The 27,743-nt window shown below is 35.7% G+C and overlaps 1 protein-coding gene across 1 annotated transcript in view; it reads right to left on the bottom strand.

The window, feature by feature from the left end:
* The window catches only part of LOC101556447 (probable ATP-dependent RNA helicase DDX60), an 81,863-nt gene that overhangs the window by 16,251 nt on the left and 37,869 nt on the right, over positions 1–27,743 (bottom strand). The window contains exons 14-25 of the mRNA XM_055128045.1: positions 26,442–26,557; positions 25,375–25,511; positions 24,717–24,826; positions 24,530–24,634; positions 23,562–23,687; positions 19,866–19,993; positions 11,368–11,485; positions 9,528–9,680; positions 3,679–3,783; positions 2,857–3,057; positions 2,249–2,353; positions 1,966–2,110 (exon numbers count right to left, since the gene is read on the bottom strand). Of these exons, the coding sequence (XP_054984020.1) occupies positions 1,966–2,110; positions 2,249–2,353; positions 2,857–3,057; positions 3,679–3,783; positions 9,528–9,680; positions 11,368–11,485; positions 19,866–19,993; positions 23,562–23,687; positions 24,530–24,634; positions 24,717–24,826; positions 25,375–25,511; positions 26,442–26,557 (1,549 nt within the window). The remainder of the gene's footprint in view (positions 1–1,965; positions 2,111–2,248; positions 2,354–2,856; positions 3,058–3,678; positions 3,784–9,527; positions 9,681–11,367; positions 11,486–19,865; positions 19,994–23,561; positions 23,688–24,529; positions 24,635–24,716; positions 24,827–25,374; positions 25,512–26,441; positions 26,558–27,743) is intronic.

Here is a 27,743-nt window from a genome sequence, read left to right as displayed (position 1 = left end):
GGGATCAATTTACAATAGCCTCACACCACGAGAAAAATGCAGTTAAGAGTGAAGCTTCCTTGGGTGTCAGTCTCCTATTCTGTTATTTTATATTCCACAGATGGTGTTGTGATTTGCAATAGAGGTATTGGGTGGTCATCTTACTCTATCTATAGTCTACTTTTAGCACACATCTCCCATCCCGAGCGGGTCCTCCAAACACACTTTACTTGGTGTTTCCTTCTCTATCTGAGCTGCCTTTTCCCCTAGCATGTGAGGCCTGCTTCCAAGCCATGGAGTAAACTTCCTGGTCCTTATTTCTACTTTATTGCAAATCACAACACCCAAAAGGAAAGAGAGAACAAAAGGGAATGCCCTGCACAGAGGTGGGGTGTGGGGGGAATGGGATTGGGGGTGGGAGAGATACTGGGATCATTAGTGGTGGAGAATGGGCACTGGTGGAGGGATGAGTTCTTGAGCATTGTATGACTGAAACACAAGCACAAAAATGTGTAAATCTGTAACTGTACCCTCATGGTGATTCACTAATAAAAATAAAATAAAATAAAAATTTTTTTTAAAAAGAGTGAAGCTTCCATTTTTTTCAGTAAAACGGAACCAATTCAGTATGTTTACATTTATTGGCAGAATTATAGTAAATTTTTTCATTTCATTTTAACATGGTAATATATTATGCATAATATTTTGGAGATAAGTGAAATTTAGTTTTGATGACTTCAGTGGTCCTTTGTCACATGACTGAAGCACTTGTGACTTCGTCTATTAAAAGTTCTTTATATGGGCTGAAGCGATAGCGCAGTGGGTAGGGCATTTGCCTTGCACGAGGCCGACTTGGATTCTATTCCTCTGTCCCTCTCGGAGAGCCTGGCAAGCCCGAGAGTATCTCGCCTGCATGGTAGAGACTGGCAAGCTACCCATGGCATATTCCATATGCCAAAAACAGTAACAACGTGTCTCACAACAGAGACGTTACTGGTGCCTCCTTGAGCAAATCGATGAACAATGGGACGACAGTACTAAAGGCAGTAAGGTATTTATATATTATTTTAATTATTCTTTATTTTGTGGGGGTGGGTCACAAGGCTTAATCCTGGCTCTGTTGGCTCAAATGACCTGCTCTGAGGGTCATTTGCAGTGCTGGTATAGAACCCAGGTCTACTGCATGCCAGATAATTCTTTCCTCACTGTACTATCTCTCTGACACTTAATAATCCTTACATGAATTAATAAAAATTAGTAATTTAACAAAAATGCAATAGCTATGAATATATTCTCATTCCCATTTGTTTTCATTTAAATTTGGATCATATCACTTTATTTAACTGATAGTATGTTAAACCTCTGGAAAATAAAGCAATTAATATTTTTAAGAGAAATTACTATAGTGACATTATTTTGTGCCATACATATGGCCACACAATACAATACTCTAGCTTGTATCGAACTTTACACTATTACCTCAATGTCTTACTATGTTTTACTAATAAGAAACAAAGAATGAGTATTCACAAAGATGCCAATTTTCATGTCAGTTAAAGATATAACAGGGATTAATAGATGATTTTGCAGATGTTAATGGGTATTTTCAGTTGATACAAACATTAAAGTATGATATTACTGCAATATGTTTCAATTGATACAAACACTAATATATCATATTTTTATAAAATTTATTATTCCAGTAGTTTAAATATTTAAATTTTATCTAATGGTCACTAGAGATATTTACGTGAGATTCTTTTCAAAAATGCATGAAGTAGCAATATTTTACAAATACCTCTAGTACTATAAAGTGATAAGAAAGTGTTGAAAATAAAGCAAGAGAAAAGGCACTGATAAAAAGGCACCCCTCAAGTTTAATGTAGCCCTGGAGGATATGTGACTATATGCAAATAGAGGCATGTATATGTTTTCATGTATGTGTGTGTTTGTTAATGAATAGATATTTGGGGAAATACTGCTTACCCTTTCGTGTGTGTGGAGTACACAACTTGTGAAATAAACCTTTCCTCAGGAAACTTACAAAAACAAAGTTTGCAGGTTCATGATAATGTAAATGAGACACCAATCCAGAATATCCAATGGGAATACATTCTTGATTCAGGTATCCCTGAAAGTCAGTTTGAACATGTTACTTTCTATTTCTAGATCTCGTAAACATCAAGTCAATAAATTATTAATAAGATAAATATCATTAGAATTAAATATGCATGACTCACATTGTAGTAAAATTAAGCAGGAAACTTACCTCTGTGATCAATAATTGCAAGGAATATATAAAATAAAATTTTATCATGCAAATGATCTTTGGTTGCTTGAAGGATATCAATGAATGTTGGAGGACTGATAATGCCTATACATATGAAAGTATCAGTTAGATATTACTAGAAAAGCTTTTCATAGTCTTTGAAATACAATATACAAGAGTAGACAATGAAATATTTTCATGATAGAACATCATGATATATGCATATGTATATTCTTATACCATGTTAGTATGTATATTTTATGTTTTAAATTAGGAGTTATATGTTACATATATTTTTTTTTTTTTGCTTTTTTTGGGTCACACCCGGCGATGCACAGGGGTCACTCCTGGCTCATGCACTCAGGAATCACCCCTGGCGGTGCTCAGGGGACCATATGGGATGCTGGGATTCGAACCCGGGTCGGCCGCGTGCAAGGCAAACGCCCTACCCGCTGTGCTATCACTCCAGCCCCACTGTTACATATATTTTGATTATATTACTACTGCAATTAATCCATATTTTATTCTCTTCCACCTATACAAAGCTATGAAACTGAAGTAAAGTTAATTGCCTTTATTAATGTCACTTAAATAAGATATAAGCCAACCTTTGCTTTGGCATCCTCTGTGTCCTCTGCTTTGGCCACAAGCAGCATAAGTCTGAGAACCAATGATAATTTTAGAGGAAATTGACCCTTCAGTTTGGGCATGTTAGATTTTAAGAGTCTTTCAATCTTAGGTAATGGAATACCATAGAAGAACACATTTCCTGTAAGGTCTTCTCCGCGTCTCCCTGCACGTCCAGACATCTAGAGAGATGATCACAGAATGTTTAAATGATTTTAAATCTTGTCTTTGTAAATTATTAATGTCCAACTTGCCTTTATAATATAGAACATTGTGTTTATAAAATAATGAAAAGTTCTTTGTTTATTGGTACATCAACTATAAATTATTATATTTTGATTTTATAAATACACTATTAAAATATGTGCTTCTGCTTAGTAATGGATATGTTTAAAGTAGAGGAATTTAAAATATGGAAACTTCTATCTTAATCACTAATATATTTTCAGAAATTAGTCTGAACCAAAAACATTGTAGACATTCAAGTTATAACCACTGGTGCTTGACATCAGTTTGGGTACTCAAAAAATGTGGTTAAATTTTTTAATTAATTTTTTGTTTAACTTTGGCAATTTTAACAAACAAGAATATTCTCAAAAATTAATATATTTATCTGACCAATGATTTCTTAAGACATATTTAATATAATCATATTCACAGTATGTATTGAATCTAAATAAAAAACCCATTTGATAATACATTTATAGGCACCATATATTTCAGAAGCACTATTTGGGATTAGGGAACGAATGTACCAGATCCTTGCGTATGTACATGCAATGAAATTAATGTAGTATAAATACCTGTCTAAAGTTCAAAGCATCCAGATAAACAGAATCTTCTGTAAAAACAACAGATTTACATGGCATATTAATTCCCAATGCAAGGCTTGAGGTAGCTGTTACCACCTATGAATGGAAGGTAAAAAAAAAATTAAAAATACTTAACATTGGCACAGTGATAGTACAACAGGTAGGGTGCTTGCTTTGCATGCTGTTGACTCAGGTTCAATACCGAACATCCCAATGTTCAACACTGCCAGAAGTGATCCCTGAGTGCAGAGCAAGGAGTAAGACTTGAGCACAGCTGGGTGTAGCCCCCAAACAAAAAAACAGTAAAACACCATAGACTACATGGGCTCATACATAATCACTAGTGACCACATTTGTCTTCCTTTATTATTACTTTATTCAGAAAGTGTTCTGGTGGAGGGTGTGCTTTTAGAACAATGTATGCATAAAAACCTACTATCGCTATTCGCTATTATAAATAACAGAATTTTCAGATTTCTTTAGTTTTTACCTAATGCCCATTTCCTAAATCTATGTGGATTACCACATTTCAAATAGTAGTCATATTCTTTTTAGGCTCTTCTTGGTTATGATAGAATCTCACACTTGTATTAAAGGAATTAGGAAGTAATTATTTTGCAATACGACTAATTTTATTTTGGAGGCAAATAATGAAGATGGCTTTAGTGTGTGTTCTTTTGTCAGAAAGCAAGGGAGTGTTCAAAGTAACTATAACATTCACAATGATCAAAGTCTGCTAAAGGTCAGAAGATAAGTGAATGATCTATCAATGGCCAAAACTTGAAATATAGGAACAATAATAAAATACATATGGTACCACTAATTATAATAGAAACTTAAAATAAATGTGCACTGAATTCATAGTGATAAATATTGGATACATATTTAACCAAATAATTTCTGTAGTCACTCCAATTTAAACAATATGTAACATACTCTCCATTCCTTAAACATAATAAAATGCAGCTTTTTAGTGGAGAAGGCTCACAAATAATTAACACAATAATATTAACAGTGATAGGTCATGTAAATACTATACCCTTAAAACAAAATGGTGAAAGATATATTGACCTCTGTGATCTTTCTTCAAGAAATATATTGACAAAAATCCTATAATCACAAGTAAAACATCACAGAATTCCCAACTGAGAGATGTCTTATAAAGTAACCTAACCAACAATCCTTAAGACTATCAAGATCTTCAAAAAACCCAAGAAAAATGTGAGAAACAATTGTACCAAAAATAAACCTAAGGAGATCTGACAACAAATGTAATCAGTATCCTAGATAGGATCCTGGAAAACAAAAATCATATGAGCAAGGACCCAGCCCCGGCAGCTAAAAAAACCTCCAGATATCGGCTGCTCTCCACACATTTAGCCCAAGCCTCACCCACGAGTGAACCTATTCCTGGACAGTTCATACCACACATCCTACCCATATACTAACAGTACTGCACCACATTTAAAAGGGTTCAAAGTAGGAGGCAACCAATCTTAGGGGGAAATACTTTTATACATATATATGTGCACATATCACTGTCACTATCACTGTCATTCTGTTGCTCATCCATTTGTTGAGTGGGCATCATTAATGTCTCTCATTGTGAGACTTATTGTTACTGTGTTTGGTATATCAAATACACCACAGGATGTGTGCCTACATGCCTGGCTCTCTTCCCTAGGGCCCCTTGGAGAGGATGAGCTCCAGCTTCCCTCTCAGCCCTGAACAGAGCTTCCGGCGGCCAAAGACCACCGGAACCTAGTCACAGCCATGCTCAAAGCCCCTCTCCACAGGTTCATACAAGCCTCACACATGAAGGTACCAGCAGAGGAACCCATGTGTGCTGGGCCACACAACATACCTCAACAGAATCAGGAAGATAGACATTGTATCAGCTATCTTTTCAGACCATGATGCACTGAAGATAGAAGTTAATCACACACAGACTCAGAAAACCAAATCAAATACCTGGAAATTAAACAACTCGATGTTGAACAATGAGTGGGGTCAGGAAGGAAATCAAGGAAGAAATCAAAAGGTACTTGGAAACAAATGATAATGAAGACACCAGCTACCAGAACCTGTGGGACACAGCTAAAGCCGTTTTAAGGGGAAATTTTGTAGCTCTACAAGCATTTCTCAGGAAGGAAGAAAGGGCCTACATAAGTAACTTGACTTCACAGCATAATATTTTAGAAAATGACCCAAAAATGAGCCCAAGCCAGGCAGAAGGAACGAGATAATAAAACTTAGAGCAGAAATAACAACATGGAAACCCAGAAAACAATCCAAAATATCAATGAAACCAAGCTGGGTCTTCGAGAAAATAAATAAGATTTATTTTCTAGCAAAACTCACAAGGAAAGAGAGAGAGAACCCTTATAAACCGAATCAGAAATGAAAAGAGGGATATCACAACAGAAAACAAAGAAATTCAAAAGATCATCAGAGACTACTTTGAAAATCTGTACACTACCAAACAAGAGAACCTAAAAGAAATGGATAAATTCCTGGATTCCTATAATCTCCCAAGGCTGAATCAAAAAGGCCTGGAATACCTGAACAGTCCTATTAATATCAAAGAAATTGAAACAGTAAACAAAAATCTTCCCCAAAACAAAAGCCCAGGTCCAGATGGATTCACTAGCAAATTCTTCCAAGCATTTAAAGAGGACCTATTGCCAGTTCTCCTCAAGCTTTTCCAGGAAACTGAAAAAAGAGAAACCCTCCCAAACAGTTTCTATGAGGCTCATATCTCCCTAATACCAAAAGCAAACAAAGACACCACAAAAAAAGACAACTACAGGCCAATATCCCTGATGAACATGGATGCAAAGATTCTCAACAAAATATTAGCAAACAGAATTCAACAACTCATCAAAAATATCATACACCGTGACCAAGTGGGATTCATCCCAAGGATGCAAGGTTGGTTTGATATTTGGAAATCAATCAACATAATCCATCATATCAACAAAAGATAAGAACCATATGATCATATCAATATATGCAGAGAAAGCATTTGAAAAGATCCAGCACCCATTTGTGATGAAAACTCTGGCCAAAATCGGTATAGAAAGGACTTTCCTCAATATAGTAAAAGCCATCTACTACAAGCCTACAACAAGCATCATCCTCAATGGGGAAAAACTAAGAGCCTTCCCTCTAAGATCAGGGATGAGACAAGGATGCCCAATCTCTCTACTTCTGTTCAATATAGTACTGGAAGTACTTGGAATAGCGGTTAGGCAAGAAAAAGATATTAAGGGCATTCAAGTAGGAAAGGAAGAAATCAAGCTCTCACTATTTGCAAATGATATGATACTATACTTAGAGAACCTTAAAACCTCTACCAAGAAATTCTTAGAAACAATAGGCTCATATAGTAAAGTCACAGGCTATAAAATCAATACCCAAAAGGCTATGACTTTCCTATACACAGATAATGAGAGAGAAGAAAGTGACATGAAAAAAACATTCCTGTTAACAATTGTGCCTCAGAAAATCAAGTACCTTGGAATCAGCTTAACTAAGGAGGTAAAGGACCTCTACAAAGAAAACTACAAAGCACTACTTCAAGAAATTATAGAGGACACGAGGAAATGTAAAGATATCCCCTGCTCATGGATTGGGAGAATTAACATTGTCAAAATGGCAATACTCCCCAAAGCATTGTACACATTCAATGTGTTCCCTATAAGGACACCCATGACATTCTTCAAAGAAATGGAGCAAACAATCCTGAAATTCCTATGGAACAATAAGCCCCCACGAATAGCTAAAGCAACTCTTAGGAAAAAGAATATATGAGGAATCACCCTCCCCAACCTCAATCTATACTACAAAGCGGTAATAATTAAAACAGCATGGTACTGGAACAAAGGCAGAGCCACAGACCAATGGAACAGGGTTGAATATCCTGACACACACACCCTCAAAATATGATCATCTAATCTTTGATAAGGGAGAAAAAATGTGAATTGGAACAAGAAAAGCCTCTTTAACAAATGGTGCTGGCAAAACTGGACAGCAACATGCAAAAAAATGGGCTTAGATCTCTGCTTAATGCCATGTACAAAAGTAAGGTAAAAATGAATTAAAGATCTCAATATCAAACCAGAAAGGTAGATGGAAAACAAGGTTGGCAAAACCCTCCACGACATTGAAGCTAAAGGTATTTTCAAAGATAACACACCACTGGCCAAGCAACTGAAAACAGAGATAAACAAATGAGACTACCTTAAGCTAAGAAGCTTCTGCACCTTAAAAGATACAGTGACCAAAATAAAAATACAGTCTACAGAAAGGGAAAGGATATTCACCCAATACACATCTGATAAGGGTTGATATCAAGGATATACAAGGCACTGGTTGAACTCTACAAGAAGATAACTCCCAATGCCTTCAAAAAATGGGGGTATGGAAATGAACAGAAATTTTTTCAAAGAAGAAATTCGAATGGCTAAAAGACACATGAGAAAATGCTCCACATAACTAATCATCAAGGAGATGCAGATTAAAACAACAATGAGATATCATTTCACACCGCAGAGACTGGCCCACATCCATAAGAACAAAAGCAACCGCTGTTGGCGTGGATGTGGGGAGAAAGGAACTCTCAGTCACTGATGGTGGAAATGCTGACTGGTTCAGCCCTTTTGGAAAACAATATGGACAATTCTCAAAAGATTAGAAATTGAGCTCCCATTTGACCCAGCAATACCACTCCTGGGAATATATTCTGGAGAGGCAAAAAGGTATAGTAGAAATGACATCTGCATTTCTATGTTCATTGCAGCACTGAACAATAGCCAAAATCTGGAAAAAACAGATGACTGGTTAAAGAAACCTGGTACATCTACACAATGGAATACTATGCAGCTGTTAGAAAAGATGAAGTCATGAAATTTGTATATAAGTGGTCCTACATGGAAAGTATCATGTTAAGTGAAATGAGTCAGAAAGAGAGGGACAGACATAGAAAGATTGCACTCATCTGTGGAATATAAAATAACATAGTGGGAGACTAACACCCAAGAGTTGTAGAGATAAGGATTAGGAGGTCCACTCCACAGCTTTGAAACTGGCCTCACATGCTAGGGGAAAAGGCAGCTCAGATAGAGAAGGGACCACCAAGTAGAGTATGTCGGGAGGACCCATTCGGGTTGGAAGATGCGAGCTGAAAGTAGACTATAGACCGAACATGATGGCCACTCAATACCTCTATTGCAAACTAGAACACCCAAAAGGAGAGAGAACAAAGGGAAATGCCCTGCCACAGAGGCAGGGTGGGATGGTGGGGGATGGGGTGGGGGTGGTGAGAGGGATACTGGGATCATTCATGGAGGTGAATGGGCACTGGTGGAGGGATGGGTAAATGATCACTGTATGAGTAAAATGCAAACACGAAAGTTCATAAGTTTGTAACTGTAAATCTCTAATAAAAAATTTAAAAAAGAGACTAATGAATTTATAAACAAAAACTTAATGGTTGGATGCTTAAATTAACTATGTATATATTATAATGCATTTATGAGATGTTTATCATGAAATGCACTTAATAAGATGCTAATCACATGTTATTAGGCAAGGAAAAACAGCAATCCCAATTACATAAAACATATAGTATATGTCTTATATTAAGTTAATAAATATGTATAGCACAGAACAGTATGAAATATGCTGATAATGTTAGCAGAGTACCTATTTAAACGGAACTATTACATGGGAGTTAGAATATGTTCTCTTTAAGCTATAAGGGTATATTTTATCTTTTTTCTGCATCCAAAGTAATGAAGGCAGTACTTTTAAGAAAGTTGCTCTCAAAGGGCACTAACCTGGACATGCCTCAGCCTGAAGAGTGTTTCGACCACTTGTCGTTTTTTGTATTCCATTGGCCCATGATGAAATCCAATGCCTCGTTTTAATAGTCCTTCCAATTTATAGCCTTGTCTAGTTGTTTTCAGTCTGTATAATATCTTGTTTAAAGTCTGAAATACCCAAATATTTTGCGATATCAAATTAAAGCATTCAATTTTAACCTTAATGTTTATTTGTTAAAAGATTGTTAAGAAATTATTATAGAATGAGATCTACTTCTTAAAAAAGGGTAGTTGTGTTTTAGTCCAGACTCAAATCTAATTGAACTTTAAAGTGCCTCATAAGTCATGTTTGAATAGAATAATTCCATAAGACTAGATTTTCTTCTTTGATCTCTGATACAGTTAATGAAATCCATCCACATAGTTGCAGATTATTCACTTCCTCATTGAAAGCATGGAATCTCTTTTTTCTCCTATCCCATTGGATGATTGAATCATGGCCTTGTTCCCACATTTGATCTCTGGTCAGAGAGTCAATGTACTGAGTATGATCACCAGCTCAGCCTGAGCAATTAAACACCAATGGAAACAAATAAGAATCTTAGAAGTGGAGAGCAGATAAGGGATCTTGAGTGCTCTGAAATTAAAAACAGAGCCCATCCTACATCCACTTAGTTATATTTTTTTCTGCTGATCTAAAACTAATTTGCTTGTTTTTTTTTAAGTTATCAGATTCCTTTCTCTTGTATTTTTGTGTATTTTCTTTGTCTCTCACTTCCTTGACTTTTTCTGTGTCTTTTTCCCTCTTTCCTTTCCTTTACCCTTTCCCCACTCTCATTTTGAGATCATACAGGAGACATAATATGAGCAGCTCTCATTTAAGTAGATTCCCCATGTTCTAGAATTAAGTTTCAAACTAAGATATGAGAAGAGGGAGGATAGCACAACAGTGCCCACAGCACCCTCTTTGAAGAGGTAAATACATGGCAAATACAGATGAAATGGGAAAGGTTTTTCAGAAACATCACATCTTATTTTATAGTTTGAGGCTTTGTGGTCTTATTAGCATGATGCTATTTTTTGTAAGGCAGTTTATATTTTTATAATTGTTTAGACATAAAAAGAATATCTACAACTAACCTTAGTAAATAAGTTTAGTAAATATAGGGTAAAAAGACTATAGATGTTAGAGTTATATGTTGGCATGAATCTCCAAGCTGTTGGTAATAAATGTGTAAGCTTTATAAATTACCATAATTTTTCCATTTTCCAACATTAGTTTCATTTCTTGTTTCAAGGTTAATTAAATTTAGTGTGGTTTGTGTCTTACAAATTTTGTATCACAATATAGACACATATACATATCTTTTGGAATGAATTACGTGCCTCATAAAATTTGTATGTCAAGTCTCAATCTCCAGTATATCAAAGTAGGCCTATTTTGAGAAAGGGGCTGTCCAGAGGTAGTTAAGTGCACATAAAGTTATTAGAATGAATCCTAGTCCACTATGAGTGCTGTATTTGTAAGAGGAAATTTGGATACAATATGTATATAAGCTATACAATGTAAATACAAAAATGAAGATGCATATATATGACTATATGACCATATACTTATATGTGTGTGACATATATGTTGTATGACCATATGAATGTTATATGTCTGGACATCATAGAGTAAGTCCCAGAAGACCCTCAGAAGGAACAAATCCTGCCAACACATAGATATTGCATATTGCAGAAGAGGGAGGGGAAGATACATTATTTTAGCCATTTAGTATGTAGTATTTTGCTAAAACAATGCTAGGAGACCAAAACATACATCAAATATATCTTATCCATTTTTATTTCTTACCTCATTATCCACAATTGTATGATCAGCATAAGTACAATCTACAGTGTGCTTTTGAAGGGTTCTCTCTAGTAACTTTATTTCAGCCTCAATATTTGCAATTGGTCTTTGACTTCTAGTACTTGATTATGAATTTAAAACATTAAATAAAAAAATAGAATTAATGAGTACATCAGTCATAAAATGTCATATTTTAACTTTGACAATGTCTATAAAATCTCAGTGTAATAATGTCAGATCACTGAAGCTCAACACATATAAGACATTCATTAGGACAGTTTACTTAATTTTTTTCTGTTGAACAATAACCCCAACAATATTAATTTCCCACACAGGTATCAGACATTACAACATATGCAAATGGCAGTATCCTTAATTTCTGAATAATTTTAATCTACTAACACTTAAACCTGGGTTCATAGCAGCATTACCTAGGAATATGCTTAAAGCACACATTCTTGGTGATGGGGATATCAAATGGTACAGCTGCTACCAAAAAATTAAAAAAAAACAATACCGGAGCTTCCCAAAACATAGCCACCCTACCTCAGGGTCTTATTTAGTCCTGTTTCTCCTTGAGAGATTAGCTCCAATATCCCAGGGGATTTCTGAGCCCCATATTACCTGACACTGTGGCTTTTTGCTATACACACATACACCTAAATCAAGTTTCCTTGATAAGATAGGCACAAGAAGAGAGTAAGATGAACAATAGTGAAAGAGAAAATTCACTACAACATACTTTTAAAGTTCTATGAATATGGTCTCTCTTATAAAAATATTTATGGATGGTAAATACTTAAATGTGGCAAATACAGCAGGTAACTGAAACCATGAATTAAAGGTGTGTGAGAAAATGTGGCAGTTACTTACAATGGAATGATATTCTGTTTTTGTATTAAAAGAAATCCTGCCCCATATCAACATAAATAAGCCTTGAGAAAATTTTGCTAAGTGAAATAAGGCAGTTACAAGAAGAGAATTATTTATAAAGCAACCATGAGGTAACTAGAGTGGTCAAATTCATAGGAGCAGAAAACAGAATACTGAAGCACAGGAGGTAGCATGGAGGAGGGGATGAAAGTTGCTGAATGGATAGAGAATTTCAGCTGGACAAGATAAAAGGCTTCTGGAGAGGAACAATTAAGTGCATATTACAGTACATTTTGATATCTACAATCAAAAATTAAGATGGGTATATTTTGCATATTCTTCTTATTATCTTCATAAGCATTTTCCTTCTTTACTTTATATAAACACTTTTTACAAATTTTTTATGATTTGTTACAGCCATTCAACATCACAACACCAATCCCACCATCATTACATCTTCCCTCCACCAGTTGTCTCCAATTTTCCCAACCAACCCTTAAGCCTGCTCTCATAGCAGACCCTCAAAACTTATTTTATATTGTTTGTTGTAAATAATTTGCTAACAAAATGATAAAAAAAAATTCCTTAGAAAAAATGTTGTATCTCACCATGGAGCCATAACCTCCATGATAAACCAGGAGTAATACACCAGGTTGAATGGGATGCAATGTAGAAGGCAACCAATCTCAATTAAAAAATATTTGCACTGAAGGCTTAACCTGTATCATCATCTAAGTAATCTCTTACACAAGAACTTAATTCACTTAATTATCCTGACTGTCACTTTGTCACTTACCATTGATGGGAATTTCATATGCATGCATAAACATAGGAAAGTAAGAAGTAGAAGGCAGGACAAAGAATAGAGGGCAAAGTATTTTGCTTTGCATGCCGCCCACCCAAGTTGGAACCCCAGCACCACACAATGGTCCACAGAGCATGCCGGGGCAGTCCCTGAGCACAAAGCCACAAGTTAGCCCTGAGCACTTCCAGATGTGGCCCAAATCCCCAAGAAATAAATAAAATAAATTTAAATGCTATATAGTTGTGTGTGTGTGTGATCCCATTAACGGCCAACATCCAGAAAGAGACTTAAAAGCAAGCTCTCAGAAGAGAGTGATGCAGAAAGTCTCTTGCCCGCACGCCTGGCTGTCTTCCCCAGGGACCCTCGGAGGGGATGGGCTCCAGCTTCACTCCCCACCCCGAGCAGAGCTCCCGGCAGCCAAAGACCACCGGAACCTAGCTGCAGCCATGCTGGAGGCTCCTCTCTACATGTTCGGACAGGCCTCATGCATGAAGGTACCGGCAGGGGAACCCAGGTGTGTGTGATCCCATCAACGGCCAACATCCAGAGAGAGACTTAAAAGCGAGCTCCCAGAGGATATCTTTAGCCTACTTCTCCAGTTAGGTGAAACTGGCAATCTTCTGAGAGTTTCCTGCCCCCATGGGAAGCTTGCAAGGCCAGTGCAATATCGTTAGGAGGGCCAAGTCAAAATAGACTTCTAAGATCTCAGGGAAAGGACGAAATGAGATGTTACTGAGCCCGCCCGAGAAATCGGTGATTAATGAGATATTGTGATTGATTGTGATTGATAGTTGGAGAAAGAAGTTTTATTTGCCAGAGTGCATTTGAGCAAATATATTGTAATTGCTTTTTTATAGGTGTTTAATTTAGCCTTGGAATATCCTGGTTCATTTCTCAGTAAAGTTTTGCTTGAGTAGAACAATACACAGAGGAGGGATGGTCAACCTGCCGGGGTTCGCTGAGGTTTACTGTCCGCCATCCTGCAAAATCAGTTAGCCTTAGTCCGTTGAGTTCTGGGTGCTCAGATGTATGCAGTTTAACCCTCAATTCAGAAATACAGGTGAAATAGTCAAAACGGAACAGTTTATTACACCAAGGTTATTTTTTCCCTCTAGAGAATGGGTAAAGACACTGAACTGGAGGTTCATAAGGACAGTGGAGGGTCACAGGCATTTTGATGGTGACGAGGTGGAGTAACTTATGATAACATCAATACCATAAATTTTAACACTGTTGTAAACATATTGTGTAAACTATTAAAATAAATTTTAAAGAAATAAAATGCATGCATTCAAAGAAGTAAAGACCAAAATAATGGGTAACAAAATAAGTTAATTTATATATTGGAATGAAGCACTTTTAACAGAGGCATATCTTTATATATTTGTGTTATTTATGCTTAGCAAGGAAGGGCTGGAGCGATAGCACAGTGGTTGGGCGTTCACCTTTCACTCAGCTGACCCGAGTTCGATTCCTCCGCTCCTCTTGGAGAGCCCGGCAAGCTACTGAGTATGGAGCCCGAACGGCAGAGCCTGGCAAGCTACCAGTGCGTATTGAATATGCCAGAAACAGTAACAATAAGTTTTTCAATAAGAGATGTTACTGGTGCCCACTCGAACAAATCGATGAGCCAACGAGATGACAGTGATAGTGATGCTTAGCATAAACAAAAATATAAAAGTCTTATTTCTTGAGTATTATATTAAAAGGTATCACTTGTAGTCCCGTTGATCATCAGTAAATATATTAGTTAGCACATTATGACTTCTTTTTATAGTAAGCAATGTAGTTTTACCGAATGAAATTTACTTAGAAATATGTGAGGTGCAAGAAAAATAGGGATACATGTTCAAGAGAATAGATGGTCTTCTCCAGAGTGGAAAAAGAGAGCAAACAAGATGCATGTTCAAGGAAAAACATGGGCTTGAGAGGGCAAGTTTTTTGTTTTTTTTTTTTTCAGAGACTGAGTTTTTGCATTTTATTTTTTTTTAAATTTATTTATTTTTAATTAGAGAATCACCGTGAGGGTACAGTTACAGATTTATACACTTTTGTGCTTATACTTCCCTCATACAAAGTTTGGGAACCCATCCCTTCACCAGTGCCCATTCTCCACCACCCGTAAACCCAGTGTCCCTCCCACCCTCCCCAATCCCATCTCCCCCCCACCCCACCCTGCCACTGTGGCAAGGCATTCCCTTCTGTTTTCTCTCTCTAATTAGCTGTTGTGGTTTGCAATAAAGGTGTTGAGTGGCCGCTGTGCTCAGTCTCTAGCCCTCATTCAGCCCGCAACTCCCTTCCCCCACATGGCCTTCGACTACAATGTAGTTGGTGATCGCTTCTCTGAGTTGACCTTTCCCCAGAACGTGAGGCCAGCCTCGAAGCCATGGAGTCAACCTCCTGGTACTTATTTCTACAGTTCTTGGGTGTTAGTCTCCCACTCTGTTATTCTATATACCATAGATGAGTGCAATCTTTCTATGTCTGTCTCTCTCTTTCTGACTCATTTCACTCAGCATGAAACTTTTCATGCCCATCCACTTGACTACAAAATTCTTGACCTCCTTTTTTCTAACAGCTGCATAGTATTCCATTGTATAGATGTACCAAAGTTTCCTCAACCAGTCATCCGTTCTGGGGCATTCGGGTTTTTTCCAGATTCTGGCTATTGTAAACAGTGCTGCGATGAACATACATGTGCAGATGTTGTTTCGATTGTACTTTTTTGCCTCTCTGGGATATATTCCCAGCAGTGGTATTGCTGGGTCAAATGGGAATTCAATATCTAATTTTTTGAGAGTCGTCCAAATTGTTTTCCAGAAGGGCTGAACCAGTCGGCATTCCCACCAGCAGTGAAGAAGGGTCCCTTTCTCCCCACATCCTCTCCAACAGCGGTTGCTTTTGTTCTTTTGGATGTGTGCTAGTCTCTGTGGTGTGAGGTGGTATCTCAAAGTTGTTTTGATCTGCATCTCTCTGATGATTAGTGATGCAGAGCACTTTTTCATGTGCCTTTTGGCCATCCGTATTTCTTCCTTGGTAAAGTTTCTGTTCATTTCTTCGCCCCATTTTTTGATGGGGTTGGATGTTTTCTTCTTGTAGAGTTCAACCAGTGCTTTATATACCATTGATATCAACCCCTTATCTGATGGGTATTGTGTAAATATCCTTTCCCATTCTGTGGATAGTCTTTGTATTCTGGTCACTGTATCTCTTACGGTGCAGAAGCTTTTTAGTTTAATGTAGTCCCATTTGTTGATCTCTGTTTTTACTAGATTGCTTAGTTCCGTGTCACCTTTGAAGATACCTTTATCTTCAATATCGTGGAGGGTTTCGCCGACCTTGTCTTCAATGTACCTTATGGTTTGTGGTCTAATGTTGAGGTCTTTAATCCATTTTGATCTGACTTTTGTGCATGGTGTCAGGTCAAGGTCTAAACCCATTTTTTTGCATGTGGTTGTCCAGTTGTGCCAGCACCATTTGTTAAAGAGGCTTTCCTTGCTCCACTTCACATCTCTTGCTCGAGAGGGCAAGTTTTAACTGATATATTTAAAATGATATTTTTTAAAGATGACTTTTTTTTGTAGCAAAGATTTTACTGTGTGAAATAATTCTTTTAAAAAGTTTTTAATTATTGTTTATGTAATATGGTTACAAAGGTGTTTAAGTGCCCAGGACCTGGTTCCACTGTGCCATGAAAAATAATTAAATTATTAAAATTTGACATCTTTCTTGATGACTTCAGCCATAATGATTCTTAATCTTGTGCTTACAGAAAATTCTTTCTTTTCTTAAACCAGTTTTTACTAATAAACCAGGATTTATAATATTGTTAATCACACTTTTCATGCATACATCATTCCAATTCCACAGTCATCACCAGAGAGCCCACTTCCCCTGGCCCGGCCCTGGAGCACTCCTCCCAAGCACCGCTGCCCCCTATAAACTAAGTTCCATAAACAAAATTATCAGTTCCAATGACCTTGACCTCTTGTTCAAAGATGACTTTTTTGAATGAGTCTAAACATATGCTCTATGAAAAGTTCCAATTGTAAAGCATAACTGTATAAATTTCATTTCTAAGAAATAATAGGATGGCAACACTATGGAAAAACCTAATATAAAATGCTTTATGACTACTAAAATGTGCCATAATAATACTTCAAATGTCATCTCAAAGTGAATACTAAGTTGATAAAACATCACATGTGATATTATAAAACATGACATAATGAAAATTAATTTTTAATTATTAAATACTTAATTTCAAAATTTATCTTGAAACAGCCACAGCCATGCTCATGGCCACTCTCCACATGCTCAGACAAGCCTCATGCATGAAAGAATCAGGCAGAGGAACCCAGGGCCTGAGATCTCCAAGCCTGCTCAGATCAGGACTGGGCCTCCTTCACCCTGCTCCCATTTTCCAGGAGCTAGGCAGTCTCACCCACAAACTCCCCTCACCACCACTCCCTGTGCCATGTAATCTCACCAACAGCCAAGATCCAGAGACTATAAAATAAAGCTCCAGGGAGTGTGAAGCCTTTACGTCTTATGGTCTGGTTCTCTGTTTGGTGAACCCAGCAAGCTACCAAGAGTATCCTGCCCGCAAGGCAGAGCCTGGCAAGCTCTCCGTCGCATATTCGATATTCCAAATATAGTAACAATGATGGGTCTCATTCCCCTGACCCTGAAAGAGCCTCCAATGCGGCACGGTTGGGAAGGATGAGTAAAGAGAGGCTGCTAAATCTCAGGGCTAGGATGAATGAAGACGTTACTGGCGCAAATCAATGAACAATGGGATGACAGTTACACAGTGATACAGTGATCTTGAAACACAACAACATTACCTTTTGTGAGTTCTTCCTTTCAACATTTTAGCTTGTTTTTTCAATAAATTCAAATAAATTTCAGAAGCTGATTTTTCCACTCTCTGAATATTGAATCTAGATTAAAAATATTTGAAAATTTTTGAAAATTTCGTATTTGAATCACTCTAGACCAATTTGGATTACTAAACATTTTTTTATAGTAGAGAGCTATTTGGAAAGTATACTTATTCCTGTACTCATTTTGGTCCTTTTCACACACAATGCAGTCTGTGAGTGGAAGAATATGTCAGTATGTTTAGACATATTAATTTTAAATATGATAAATGTTAGGTTAGGTGATATTTTTATTTAACTCTTGCTACAGTAAGCTTCCTAAACGTTTGTGAAAAACACACTACCATTTTTTCCCCCTTTTTGGTGTTAATATTTACTCCTGAAATGCAATTTGAATTTAAATTTAATTTGAGGGAAATTTCTATAAATAATTTTTATGTCGATTATTGGTTCAAACTTCTTATCTTTACTCAAGAAGTTTTCTATTTACTAGAGATTAAAACGTAGTTATTTTTTACAGGCATTTGAAGGGTAAACTATGGCCTGAAATTATGTTTATAAATATATTTAATTTCAAATTATTATACAATTTGTACATTTATTAACTATGATTCCCAGTAAACTTATACATTAAAAGAAAACTAAAACAGGTAGACTTTTCTTATGATTTAATAAAAGACAATAAAAGCATTAAAATACTAAAATATATTTCAAATATATTAATAGACAAATGGTAGTTAATTTGCTATTGAATACACCTTATAAATGGATGAAAACATTCAGACTCATATACCATATGACTTATGAGTTGAGTATAGCATATATATGTGCAAACTACAGTAATCTTAAATCATATATATTATTTTATATACATATATTTATAATATGGTATACATATATTTGTATGATGAATCTTGTATAAATATAAATGAAAGAAAAATAAAGATGATATATGTATAATACAATATTTACTCAAAACTTCTCCTTGGAGAAATCCATGTTTAAATTCTAAAGAAGTGGAGTAAATGGACCTAGGCTACTATCAAATTCTTTTCTACTCCTCCCAAGCTAAAAAACTATACTTTGACATCCAATTCTTCCATAAAAATGTCTTTGACCATCTTATCTTTATCATTATTTCTTCCCACTACACCCTTTAAAACACCTAGTTTATCACATGTTTAAAATTTCTATCCTATCACATAGAAAGAACAGGTATAACAGGCGAAAAGATAGGAAATGAGCTCACTTCACTAAATGCAGATTGGCTCAATATTCTGAAAAAATAAATAAATACAATGAACACATGATTGCTAATTATTCATTGTTGCTATTAAGCCTATCTATGTTTCTTTAAATTGCTGAAGGAAAAATTAGAAATAGAAAATTGTCTTCAAGGTTTTCTAACATAATTCCTTTTAAGGCAGGTGTCTAGACATAATCAATTTTGTTAACATGATGAAGAACAAATATTTATGAGGAGATCATATGTGTGTTAGTACTTATTATCTCATGTTGTTTCAGCAAATACAGCATACTTTTTACATTGGGGGAGGGCACACCTTGAAATACTCTGGTGTTATCCTGTTTCTGTCACAGGGATTATTCCTGACAGGACTTATGTGACCATATGGTGTGCCAGAGATCAAACTGGATAAGCCACTTGCAAGATAAAGACTTTAATCACTGTACTATCTTTCTGGCACCAATATAATTGTATTCTTTCATTCTTATCTTACTTTGATGCTATATAAAACTTTTATGGAACTTTTCTAATTATTAGCATGCCAATTCTGTTTTCTTACTTTTATGTATTATAGCCAACTTTGTGCAAAAATTTGACTTCAATTTATTTATATGCACCTACTACTATTATTTTTAAATTTCTTTAGATTTATGCGATACAAAGCATTGTACTATTTGCAGAAAACATTACTTACGCAAAAAATATTGCAGGCAGTTTGTTCATTTTATTAAGTTTTTCCACAAAATTCGGAAACATTTCTTGATTTTCACTTTCTGGACTGTCAAGTATTTTAGGTTTAAAGAAATTCAGCACCTCACTCACCTGAATAAAATTATAGGTAAATGGAAAATAATAAAACAGTTGTCATTGTGAAAAAGGGTTAATAATGACATTAATAGAAATCAGCTGATATCAATAATTACTTGGCAAGTCTTAGTGAATTGCTTTCTATGTATACTATATTGATAAGTATATGTAAAGTACTAAATATTTTTTAAAAGCTAAAATCTCAGAAAGTTAATTATATATTTGATAATGATGTAAGCAATTAAAAGGTAATTGTCACAAACTAATGTGCAATGTGGCATATGCAGTTATAGGAGCATAATTTTGTACTCCATAGTTCTATAGTCTGATATACCATAGTAAGTCAATAAAATTTTATTTTTTAAAAAAAAAAGTTTATTCTATTGAATGAGAGAAAATTTTGGAAAGATAAAACACTGATAAATAGTTAATATATAAGATATACAAAGAACCCATACACTGCAATAACAAAAGCCAAAAAAATTAAAGAAATAAATGAATACTTTTCCAAAGGAAATATACACATAGCAAATATACACATCATCAATTATATCAGGGAAATTAAAATGAAAGTCAAAAAATATGTCACTTTATATTACTGAAATGGTTTATATTGAAAAGACAAAAAAACAAGAAATGTTGGAAAGCATGTAGAGAGAAAGGACTATGATTAATAATACATTGTTGGGGGACTGAAGTGATAGCACAGCGGGTAGGGAGTTTGCCTTGCATACGGCTGACCTGGGTACGATTCTTCTGTTCCTCTTGGAGAGTCTGGCAAGCTACTGAGGGTATCCTTCCCACACGGCAGAGCCTGGCAAGCTACCCATGGCATATTCAATATGCCAACAACAAGAACAACATGTCTCCCAATGGAGATGTTACTGGTGCCCGCTCGAGCAAATTGATGTGCAACGGTATGATAATGTTACAGTGCTACATTGTTGGAAATGTTAATTGACTCAAATTCTATAGAATATAAATCTGGTTCCTCAAAATGTTAAAATATGCTTCCCATGAGATCCAGTAGTCTATCTCATAACGCAGAAACATTAATTTGAAAAGATGGATGCACTTCTATGTTCATTGCAACACCATCTAAACCAAGTATTGGAAACAACCCAAGTGTCTGACAACAAATGATTGACTAAAGATGTGCTACATATGTATAATGGAATGCTACTCAGATATAAAGTAAACATATTCCCATTTGCAATTACATGGATGAAACTGAAGAGAGTTTTAATTTCACTGATAATAAATTTAATCAGAATTAAATGATGATTTCACTCCCATATGGTATATAAAGAGAAAAAAGCAAACGAATGGGTGAAAATAAACTGAAACAAACACTTGGACACTGACTGGAGAATTGAAGATACCAGAGAGTACAGTAGGGTCAGGTGAGAGCAAAGAATAATGTGGGTTCCAGTGGACTATGGTGGGGTTTGGGAGGGGTACTTTGAAGGGGCATATACCTGTGATTCTGAATTATATGCAGTGCTATAAACCAATGTTACCTCAAAAAATAGAAAAGCAGCACAAATAACATAGAGACATTTGGAAGCAAAACAGCAGCAACAGAATAAGAATTTCAGAAGAAATGGGGAGCTTAATGGCAAGTGAGAAAAGATTAACATAGATAAGAAAAGACAAAAGCACTGTAGCACAGTAGCACTGTTGTCCATTGTTCATCAAAAAAAATTGCTCGGGCAGGCACCAGTAACGTCTCCATTGTGAGACTTGTTACTGTTCTTTTATGTCGAATATGCCACGGATAGCTTGCCGGGCTCTCCGAGAGGGACGGAGGAATCAAACTGGGTCGGCCGCATGCAAGGCAAAAGCCCTACCTGCTGTGCTATGGCTCCAGTTCCATGTTAAACTACAAGACATAAATGACTAAAAAAATCAACCATCCATCTCTACATTTATCTTGTAAAATGATTGAGTATGGATCATATTTGTAAATAGTTCTGCAACAAAATTAATAAATTGGGAATTAAAATGATATACCAAGAAGAAAAAAATGGCAAGTTAAATACTGACTGAAGTTGAATTTAGTTTATCCTATCACAACTTGTAAAAATAGAGGAAGTTTGATTTTAATTTAGTTTATATTAAATTTTAAAAGTCATTTACTTATCCATCTAATATATGATACATGCTTACTGGCTTACAGATAAGTTTTATTTTTGTTTTGCTTATTGTTTGTCTTGAGACCATACTCAACAGTGCTTGGTACTTATTCCTGGCTCTGCACTTAGTAATCATTTGAGATCGCTTCTGGCAAAGTCAGGTGACCTTCTGAAGTGTTAGATAGCAAACCTGAGTTTATTGTGTGCGGCAATAATAAATTGCCTTACGCACTGTACCATCTCGCCCACCCCAAAAGTGAACTTTCAATGGTAAACCAAATGTAGAATAAATATACATATTTGTGTTTATTTTTATGATTCCCACCTAAAATTGATATAATGTTATAATGTAATTACTTCAATAAAATAATTTTAGTAAATAACATCACTGTCACAGTCATCCCATTGCTCATCGAGTTGCTCGAGCGAGCACCAGTAACGTCTCCATTGTTGTTACTGTTTTTGGCATATTAAATTCGCTATGGGTAGCTTGCTAGACTCTGCTATGCAGGCAGGATACTCTTGGTAGCTTGCCGGGCTCTCTGAGAGGGATGGAGGAATCGAACCCATGTCGGCCGCATGCAAGGCAAACTCCCTACCCACTGTGCTATCGCTCCAGCCCAGTAAATAACATAATCATTGTAAGATAAAATGTAAAATAACATGAAAAAGCAAAAATGGAATGAATTGAAATTCCAATTGGATGACCCCAGTCTACTCTGATCAAGAATTAATCATATTTTCACTGAAACTTAGAGACCTGAGAGGAAAAAAAAATTGACACTACATATTAGTACATGTGTAGGAGCTAACCATGTTATTTTTCCTTTTAATGGTTCCCATTCAAAGGAATCATATGTGAATCGTGTCCTAGTTAACACAGGACATGTTTTAGAGTTCATGCAGCAGACATCACTTTAGTACTTGATTTTAGGAAGTAAAACATTACCAGACTTTTTAATCACCAGAAAACAACTAAGTCAAATTTTAGAATTCAAAGAAGGATAAATCATACTTAACATGCCTCCTATCTACTAACTTTTTTACAACAGAAAAAAAATTGGATTTCAAGTATTCAAGCAAGTAAATAAATATAGATCATTCTTGGGAAAATACCAGAAGAGAAATGACAGTAATTACCTAGTGCAGCAGAAGTTAAAGTGCCACTTTCCATGTGAAACAATAGTCCTATTTGAGTTTTCTTGTCTCAAATTCTATCAGGAATTTAGAATTTGGCCGAATATGTTGACTGGATTAGAGTCCAACTAACAATTTCTCTCCTCTAGCTAATTAAATTGAAGATTAGATTGCAATACATAGATATAGAATAATCAATCATCAAATCTTTGAGAATTTTATATGTGATTCACTTGGAACATAAGTTTAGAAGCCAAGTTCTTTTCATATTAAGTATTTTATTTAAATTAATCTTTAATGCTTTTAACTACCTTGCTTGGGTCCAACTTAATCCACTGAGTGATTTCCTTTTTCAGTTCCTTTTCGTATTTCTTGGCATCTGCCCTCGTGATGAATAATTTATTTTTGAAGAAGCTAAATTCTTCAGGTTCGAATTTCTTAAAAGTAAAGAAAAGAAAACAATAATAAAATAAAACAGCAATTGCTTCATAAGTTTTCCATGCAAACCATCACTGTCACTGTCATCCCGTTGCTCATCAATTTGTTCGAGTGGGCACCAGTAACGTCTCTCATTGAGAGACTTATTGTTACTGTTTTTGGCATATCCAATACGCAGGGGTACCTTGCCAGGTTCTGCCGTGTGGGCTCCATACTTTCAGTAGCTTACCGGGCTCTCCAAGAGGGGCGGAGGTATCAAACACAGGTTGGCCTCGTGAAAGGCGAAAGCCCAACTGCTGTGCTATAGCTCCAGCCCATATAAACCATAATGAAGTAAATTTCTCAAGCAGTCAATAGCTAATCATATTCAGTTATAGTGCTAAACGCAATTAAGATGGCAGTGCTATTCTCAATGTAACAATTGTATAATGTTTTTCTTAGGTCCTTCTAACTCAAAAATGCTTTTAATATTGCAGTTATATTAAAGAAAAAATAAAAATACTTAAAATGTTTATTTAAAAAGTATTTTTCTTTTTATTGCAGCATACTATTCTAAGTATTTTACAAATAAACATTTGGTTATAATAGTCATACAAAATATTTGTAGTTTATTTGGAAATAACATATTTTATTTTAAATACAAAAATCCATATGTAATTTAACTAATTTGTCCATTTCTGAAGCACTTTGAGTGACCTGGGTCACTGTAATATAAACAATAAAATTGGCTGCATTTATTGATACAAGGATAATACAATCCGTTAATTTGACCATTCTTAATTGTCATAGACAAATAACTGAAGATGTCACACAGACTACACACACATTCATAATCACATACCTGCATTCCTGGACATTCTGGCCAAACATGTACCATAGCATCAAAAAGCATAATACTTTCTCGAGGAGAAAATTCAAGGTCTAAAGGAATTCCATATTTCCTTATCTAAAATCCATAAAGTAAAAATTATTCACTTCAGAGCTAATATACAGATAATTGTTAATTTTCCAAAATGCCGTATGCTTACATGATTGACTGTAAGTGCAGCGCATGGGTGATAGTATTCAATGACAAAGTCATTATCCTTGAGGGAGCACACATACTTTTCTAGATCGCTGTATCTTTCTTTGTGCCACACTGTAAAGGATCGAAATGATCTTTAGAATCTATTTAACTCAAAATAATGATGTGATCCAACCTTAAGATTCTAAGCAGCCCAAGGGATATCTATGAATCAGTCTATTGCCAATAAAACACTATTATTAGTGCTGTGCAGTGGGGAGAATGTTAAAAAAGGATTCAGTGCTCCTACACTGCATACTGTGCTTTTGTTTCCTCCTGCTCTGATCTCATGAAAATCTATCATTGTTTTCCAATATAAGTGGTTTAACTCTTTCAAAATAGGTAATATTTGGAAAGTGCTGGATCTTGAAGTTTAGCATATCCATCATTGCTATCTTTCTAATCGTTAACATATAGCTTAATATCCTAATGTCAAGTCTTGTATCTTATTTCCTCTAAAATAAATTGATTCCAGTTTTGGAGTAAGGACTAAATTATTAAATATAGTACCTACATACTAGTAGGTACATAATAGTTTAATGATCTCATATGTTACAAGCATGTACATATTACAAGCATGAGTAAGTTGGAGCTCCCCTTCTCCTATATTTTGTCAGGCATACCTAATCTAACTCTGTATGACGACTTCTCGATTCTTTTTCCTTGTTTCTTTGATTCTTTCAAGGCGTTTTGTGATGAACCAGAATTTTCCATTGTGAACTCAATATGTTGCCAATATCTCTTAGTTAATGCCAGCCATCTAGGTACATAAAAAGAACAGCAGCATTGTTGCATAAAATTAATCCACAGTATCACTTTTTATGACTAATTATTAGGATGATTTTGATAGAATGAAATACATCTTTATATTTTGAGCATTAGATTAAAAACCATACTTATATTTAGATACATGTAATATCTTCCTTTTTTACACTTATCCAGAGCTGAGGCTTGGTTTGAGGGTTTTGTTTTGTTTTGGTTTAGTTTGGTTTGAGGCTACACCTAGTGATGCTTGGGGTTATTCCTGACTCTCAGGATCACTACTGACTGGGCTCAGGGGACCATATGAAATGCCAGAGATTGAACTCAGATCAGCTCCATGCAAGACAAAAGCCTTACCTACTATATTATCTCTCTGGCTCCAGAACTGACGTTTTATAATCCGTCATGAAATTACTGACCAGGGTGGGAATATAATTCAGGAGATAAGGCAGTTTCCTTGCATGATGCTTACACCAGTTCTACATGATACTCCTTGTACTGTTAGGAGTCACTTCTGAGGTCAGAGCCAGGAATAATCCCTTAGCATGGCTAGATGCTAAGCCCCAAAATCAAAATAAAAGAAAAAAATGCATTGACCAATTATGGCTATTTCGTCCACTTTGATTAAACTGTGGAATATGAATATCATGTATATATTTAAAAGATAACAATTTGAATTGTCTTACTCTGATCTCTAAGAATCTATACTCTGAACTACAGGATGGGGAACAAACTCACTGTCACAGACAAAATCTTGAGGGACTAGGCAATTGTGCAAATTATATCTAGTCAAAGAAGCAGAGGAAATGCTACCAAAGTAAATATAGACAATTTTTTCTTAAATGTTAGCTGAAGAGACTTTTTGTTTGTTTGTTTCAGAATTACCTATCCATTAGTAGCAATAATGAGTGTTAAAACTCTGGCTTACTCTGTGAGATGTTCAGGATTACTGATAGTAGCAGAAAGTGCCAGAAAGGGACACCGAATCATAACAAGAAGATGCTCCCAAACTTCTGCTCCAATTTCTCCTCCAAGGCAGTGAACCTGGCAATGCAAATAAATAGACATGATATGAAATTGGTTAAAGATGTTCGTAATTGTTTATAAACTGTGTTTGCAGAAACCTTTACTCATGTCTCTCACCACATACTGTAAAGTTTATTTACCCAGTACTGACTATAATATACTTTTGTATATATAGTATAACTTTATTGTGATTATTTTATCATTTATATTACTATTTAATAGTATAATATTATTGTGACTGGATTCCACAGGATATCAAGAGACCGCGTGGCTGCCCACCTACGAGATGGTTAGATTTCTTCGTCAAAAACCCTGAACAAATGGTTTGAGGTTCTTTGTGTTCCTGGAACGAGCAGATACCATTGGGCTACACTAGCACAAGACAGGGACAAATGGAGACATTACTGGCACCCGGTCGAGCAAATCAAAGATCAATGGGATGACAATAGACAAGTGACAATTTCATTGTGATAATTTTGTGAGATTAAATTATAATTATGTAGCATATCATCTGTAGATTCTAGCTTCCTTTGCTCAGAAAGACATTTGAAGAATTGTTCTATGTTGGGGCCAGAGAGATAGTGCTGGGTTTAAGGCACACTTCCTGATTGCAGTCTACCTCTTTTCAATTCTACAGAGCACCACTGGGAGGCCCCTGTAAGCCCCAAAACTGGCACTGCAGGGACTGAGTACAATTGAGTCACCAGTGTGGTTGCCAGAGAATCACTGGGAGCAACCTAGGGTCTCCTGAGCACTTCCAGGGAGCACCCACTAAAAAGATTATTCTACTTTTACTCATTTTATTTGCTCTCTGCTCTATATTGTGTAACCGTATCCTTTTATTTATTACTTCTACTCTGACAAGTTTATGACTTGCTGCTAGAAACACTTTACTGACATTCCCTGCTCCACATGTTCAATAGCATTTAGTCTTACTTTTTTGAGACCTGAAATCATTTTTTCTAATTCTATAGTATACACCTAGAATATGTACTCTTTGTTTAGGAAATATTATCATCTCCCTGCAACTCTACTTCCACGGAAACATTTGATGCTGCCAAACTTACTGACCTAATGAGCATTTTACATTGTTAATTTAATCTGGATATTAGTTGATTTTCATTTCAGCATTACATGGAATATTCAGTAATCTTCTTTGTGAGATTTTTCTTATTTTTGAAAGTCTGAAAATTATTTTCAAAGT

The sequence above is a fragment of the Sorex araneus genome, chromosome 1 (assembly GCF_027595985.1).
Source record: "Sorex araneus isolate mSorAra2 chromosome 1, mSorAra2.pri, whole genome shotgun sequence".
Lineage (NCBI taxonomy): Eukaryota > Metazoa > Chordata > Mammalia > Eulipotyphla > Soricidae > Sorex > Sorex araneus.
Note: the sequence above shows the minus strand (reverse complement) of the source record. Positions and strands in the feature narration are given on the sequence as shown.